General features: G+C 34.0%; 1 protein-coding gene across 1 annotated transcript; it reads right to left on the bottom strand.

Annotated features, from left to right (window-relative positions):
- Positions 1 to 4018: 4018 nt before the first annotated feature.
- Positions 4019 to 4634, bottom strand: LOC145769991 (receptor-type tyrosine-protein phosphatase eta-like). Its single transcript, XM_082581564.1, has 2 exons — positions 4512 to 4634; positions 4019 to 4430 (listed from the first exon to the last, which is right to left on the bottom strand). The coding sequence occupies exons 1-2, from the start codon at positions 4611 to 4613 to the stop codon at positions 4275 to 4277; spliced, it is 258 nt and encodes an 85-aa protein (XP_082437690.1). The 5' UTR covers positions 4614 to 4634; the 3' UTR covers positions 4019 to 4274.
- Positions 4635 to 6003: the final 1369 nt, after the last annotated feature.

The raw sequence follows: 6003 nt of genomic DNA on the forward strand, positions 1-6003 counted from the left end.
ATATCTTAATTTGAAACGTGTTCATTGTACTCATTATTTCTGATTATGTAATCATTTTTTTGCGAATAAGATCTTATTTTACTTTGCGTGTGATTAAGCTACTTACGTTCAATTAATGTAATGTCCGTTTTGACAACATTTTTAAATCAGAAGATATAAGTTTGATGCATTTTTTAAAAGTTTGCATGTAAACTTGGTTGCTTTTCTGTATTGCTGTCGTTTAGCTGTTTGGTGTGGTGTGTGCTAATCTTTTTGCGCATAGTCTTAAGTTCCTTAATTTTGGTGTTTTGCTTATATGTTTGGGTGTCAGATGACTTTGGTGATCTATTGGCGTTTTTTCTACCATCCTTGCTACATTCCTACCAATTATTTTTGTTTATTACGATATGTATATTTTGTTTATTTGCCAGCAAAAAAATAAAGTAAACGTGTTTACGATAAAACAACAAATCTTTATCATAAAATTCCAACAAAATCAACGTAGAGTGAGAACCAATAGACTGGCAGCTAAAAAATACAAGTTTAACAAATACTGAAATGTTGTTAACTGTTGCAGAGATGAAAACAAGCGTTCTTGACTAACTTTAACACCCCCATCTGAGAGATGTCAGCGCCTGAGTTGATCCATTTCTACTGTAGATGTTGTCGTACTTCAAATTTGCTAAACAGCATACAACGACTTCTGGACAGCAAACCTTTTTATATTTTTTGCAGAAATTGACGTTTTGCTGTCATGCGCAGATTCTCTGCGTTAAGTTATTATGTTGCAGGCTTCAGAGTCATTGTATCACAATAAAATAAGTACTTTGAATATTATTTTATCACCTGACTAACAACATTGATTAGATAAAAATAATCATGTGAACATTGAAATACTTGCGATTCTATGGCAATTTTTATATCTTACATGTTTTTGATAAGATCTAATTGAATTATTTCTTAAATGTTTGCATTAACCTATACTGATATAAGCAATGTAAAATAAGTAAGAATGTGTGATAGCTCAATGTTTTTATTTACACTTCATTTTGTACAAGCAATTGATTAAAAATGCAATTATTTTCTGACATTTTGTTAAACATGTTGTCATTCCCAACCAAGGTGGTAGAGAACCAAATGATGTTGCTTGCAATGCTCTGAGGATATTCTGACCATTTTATCAATTATTTGGTGTTTGCTGTTTTCGAAACTTTTATCCACTGATTGAAGTGTTAGGTTTCGTTTACTATAGCACTTTTCAATTTTTAAGGTTTAAAAAGTTTAAAATGTGAAAGATCACCAACTAGATACCACTTGACAAAAAGTAACAATATTTCAAAAATTTCTATATTATACACAAGCACAAAATTAATCAGCAATTGTAATTCCAGGTTTTGAGGCCACGATACTTCAGTTGTGAAAGAATACCTCAGTTGTGAAAGGATACTTTAGTTGTGAAAAGATACTTCAGTTGTGAAAAGATACTTCAGTTGTGAAAGGATAGCCTACTTTATTTGTGAACAAATACTTTAGTTGTGAAAAGACACTTCAGTTGTGAAAAGATACTTCAGTCGTGAAAGGATGCTTCAGTTGTGAAAGAATACTTTGTAGTAAAACCATCCACATGTCCTCTATTAGAGAAGTTTATTCCGCTAAAATGTTTTGTTGCAAACTGAAAATAAACACCAGTATAAAAGCGACAAAGCAACTCGAGACAAACTTAAAGCAATGTAGCAACAAAACAATCAGCAACAACGTAAATTATAACGCCACTTAAAGCAATAACACGACATTCACCCCTTCCAAACATTGTAAGTAAAGGTCAACATAAAATTAATGAGATTTTAAGTAGGCCTATACAATAGGGCAGACTATGCTAGCAATGCATCGAAATAAATATATAACACAACGTTATCAACTGCTCCCAAATCTGTTTCGAAGTCGCCTTAAGGGTGATGAGCGCCGGGGTATGGGGAGCTCGCTGGAATTGGTCGGTACAGGAATTTCTCATATCAGGGCAAGTGCATCCTCATTGATATGGTTTATCGTCAGATGTAACTTGTTTGGAAAATTCAACAGATGGCTTATTTATATCTTCGTGTCCAGGCAGATTATTTGAGTTTGAAGAGCTCTTGGGATCTGGTAGCCTAAGCTAAGATTTGATTCGTTTAGATTATCACGATCAGTAGGAGTGATGTCACGAATTGACACGGTGGTTTCGCGTCCGTTTGCGAAACGAACGTGAGCGTAGTTGGAAGTCACATGAATCATTTCCACTTTTTCGACAAGCGGTTCATACTTGCTAGCACGAATGTGTCGTCTCAATACAACATTTTGAAGACATTTAACCCAAGTAGGTATGGAAAGACCTAGACTTGAACAACGCTGAAAATTAAAATTCGCTCATTTGGCATCATGTTTGTTGCAGTACATTATAAAGAGCGCATGGAATGTAAAACATCATGTAGAACACACTCCCATTTAGAAATAGGGAGATCTCGAGTTTTCAAAGCAAAGTTTACAGAAGTCCAATTTACGTCGTTATATCTTTCGCACTGGCCATTAGCCCGTGGATTGTATATAGAGGTTCTGCTGGTACTGAGGTAATGTTGACACGTGTTGCAGCTAATCACTAGACAATCTCATCCCAACTTGATTTAAATGCAAAATTTTGATTACAGTATTGAGAAGGTAAACCCATGGGATCATAATAACTCTATTGCATCAGATCAAACTTGGACAACTAGAAATTTTTGAGCTTTTTAAAATTAGATGAAGCTGGTAAACTGTTTGTTCAGTGATTAACAAGGCTTATCTTATAAAGTAAACATATTATTACCTAATTAGATAAAAATTAACGACATTTTGCTTTAATTCATCAAGTTAGACAACTAAATTTATTTAATTGTCCAAGTCTGTATCAAATGTACTCAGAGGGAGGTAGCTTTGAATGTTCAAATCTTTGCAACACTACAATCTAAAATTCTTTGTTTCCGACCGATATAATGTATTGTTTCATTGTTAAAGGAACGGTAATATCTACAATATCCATAGAATTAGAAACATTAAATTTGAGTAAATATCTGTTCTAACATCCTATTGAAGCTTATATTACTTGCCCTACAGTAATTGAAAGGTACAAAATATATTTTAAACACATATTGTGGAAGTATCATTCACCTTTCGACTGGAAACATATTTCATGACATGCAGGAAGATGATGAGAGAAAGTCTTTGTGAGCTTTTTTCAATGTAAAGACATAACATTTTGATGTGATGTCAAAATTTGCATTGAATTGTACGATACATTTATCGAGATATTTGTATTTTAATAAAAGTATTGTATTTTAATTTTAATAAAGGTGAAAAGGGATCAGCTCTAAAACAAATAGACAACACGGTGGCATGAGAAGTTGAGAACATGACACTTGCCATGATGTCAATAACATGTGCTGAAACAACATTGCGTTCTGAAGCAAGCTTCTGATAGCTCAGTTGGTTAAGCGCCTGAAAACATGAACAAATAAACTTCAAAATCAAGCGGCATTGGTTTGATTTTTGGGGTGGGCGCTTAAGAAACGTATTCTAAGGACTGCTCTTCATTCGACGGCACCAAGTGGATAGACTAGTTCACGGACAAAACTTCAATAACCATCTGAGACTTCACTCCGTCAACCTCGGTGGCTGGGCCTGCGTCATTGGTTCAAACTTTTTACAAGCATCGAAAATGGTCAGTATTAAGCTCCCAAAGAAGCTTTCCCAGTTCGATGACAAAGATTTAATCAAACAATCAAGCTCATTCAGGCAAGTCTTGTTTTTGAAAAGAATAATTGGGTAACAAACTTATAACTTTATTCAAGTACGAAGGTCGCAAATATTATATTCAATGGTATGTATTAACAATGCCTCACAAAGAACAACCCTAGGAAAATCAATTACAGACCACACTTTCAAAATTAAAATAATACTTCAAAATATAATTACAAATTTCAAAGTGCAGTTAAAGTAAAGTAAGTGAGAATCGAATGCAAGGACATTTATGAATAATGCTTGATGATCATTGCATTGATTAGACGACAGAATTGCTTTGAATTATGTTTGTGCAACTGTGAAAAGTTTAAGCGATTGTAGTTTCAACAGGAAAGCGTTGCTTTAACAGTGCAGCATCGCAGCCAATGCTTTTGTTAACTGTTGAATGCAAGTGCCATGATAAAGAGTTTAGATCCGTCTTTGATGAGATTAAAACATTGCGAATGAAGTTTTCTGAGTGAAACACAAGCAACAGATTGATAACTCTAGAAGACCCTATTATAGTGATAGGCTTGGTTTCTGTAAGCTGCATGTTCAGGTTGTCCAGTCGTGTTCACATAAACCACTTCAAGTTCTTCATAAGTGTTGTGAGCTTTGTTGATTACATCAAGAACAATTTGGTGAAGAAGAATGTATTGAGACTGGAATAAAAAAAATCAAATAAAGCACGTGTAAGATATTGCTTGCATAGAGCATGGAATGTTATTGTCTTCCATACTCACTTGATTGGCGACCATGTTAATTCTATTCATTCTCAGCTCATAAACAATTCCAAATATATCAACAAATGAATGATTTTCAATGTGTTGAAGCAAACGATCCATTGCAATGAAGGTTCCACTCCGACTTGAGCCGTCACTAAAAACAAGATATTTTATTTGTTAAGATCTACAAATAACCTTCATGTGGTGCCCAAGTTTTAGCGGATTTTAAAGTGACACTCTGCAGCATAATGGTCAGATCCTTTAATAACCTTTTTCTTTCATCCTTTGTCATAAACCTTGTGTTCTCTGTAAATGGCGCTACTAGTGCATGAGGTCTATCACACTGTCGTTTGAAACTTATCTTCTGTTATCACTACGGCATAACGTAAAGTCTTCTTCTGGTTTTATTCCAACTTTGTCGCTTTATCCTGCATTAATACAGCGTATTATCTGTGGCGCCAACTCAACTTTTGGTTTTGTTATGACAAGATACGTCGGAGTAGTGCATTGAAACGTTCGGATGAATAAAAACCGTACAAACAATATGTCAACACAGAGTGAAAAATTGCTTCACTGGAATGGCATACACACGACAACACCCTACTTGTTGTATTTTCAATTTTTGAAACTTTTCTTTGTTTAATTTTTTCTGCAATAAAACGTGTAATTCTCCCTACCTGCAGTGCACGAGTGTTGGTCCAGCGTCTGATTCTTTTTCAATCACTCGACGAACATTCCAAATGAATCGACCCAAATACTTAGTCGATTGAGGCGATCCGATCTCGGGCCAATTCGACATCTGAAACTGACTAATGTTTCGTGTCTCTGATCCCTGACGAACAAAACAAGCTTTTATTATGCAGTCATAATCTCATTGTGATAACAACCCAAACTCATAAATGATTATCCGATTCAACAAAAGTTTGACTTCTATTTTCAACAATGAAAACATACTTCAAGATTTCTATAATATGTATTTGTCTTGGCTTTTATTTCAAAAATTATTTTACAATATGTCATAATATTTTACAAATCGCTTCAGGCAAGGATTGCATTGTTTGATTTCACAAACACGTTTGTAGTAATACTAAATTCATTTTGTGAAGCATTCTAACAAATCACCAGTAAAGTAAATAACAGTTTTTAAACGGTTTGACAGTTTTAATGAAACATAAAATCCACTTTGTTTTGTAGACTATTAAACCAACTACAGAAAAACAAATTGTTTTTCACCCAAACTTGTGAAATCGTGATAAAAATGGTAGAAAACGATTGTTTTGTCAACATTAGTGGAACAGTTTCATCAGGTTGCTAAAAAATGCAAAAAGCTATAAGGAAAACAATATTTTCTAAAAACCTATTTTCCACACTTGAAACAGCGTTGTAGAAAAAACGTTGAATTTGTTTTCTCTTCGTCGTTTTTCACAATATTCCAAAGAACAGTTTTTTAAATGTTGGCTGATGATTTCAGCAAAAGCTTTGTCTTACAGTTCTACAATAGATTTAAAAA

Source organism: Aplidium turbinatum, chromosome 5 (genome assembly GCF_918807975.1).
Source record: "Aplidium turbinatum chromosome 5, kaAplTurb1.1, whole genome shotgun sequence".
NCBI lineage: Eukaryota > Metazoa > Chordata > Ascidiacea > Aplousobranchia > Polyclinidae > Aplidium > Aplidium turbinatum.

Coding starts and splice junctions, on each gene's coding strand:
- LOC145769991 (XM_082581564.1), bottom strand. CDS start 4,613: ATGGATCGTTTGCTTCAACACATTGAAAATCATTCATTTGTTGATATA. Junction 4,431..4,511: donor TTAACATGGTCGCCAATCAA/GTGAGTATGGAA, acceptor TTTTTATTCCAG/TCTCAATACATTCTTCTTCA.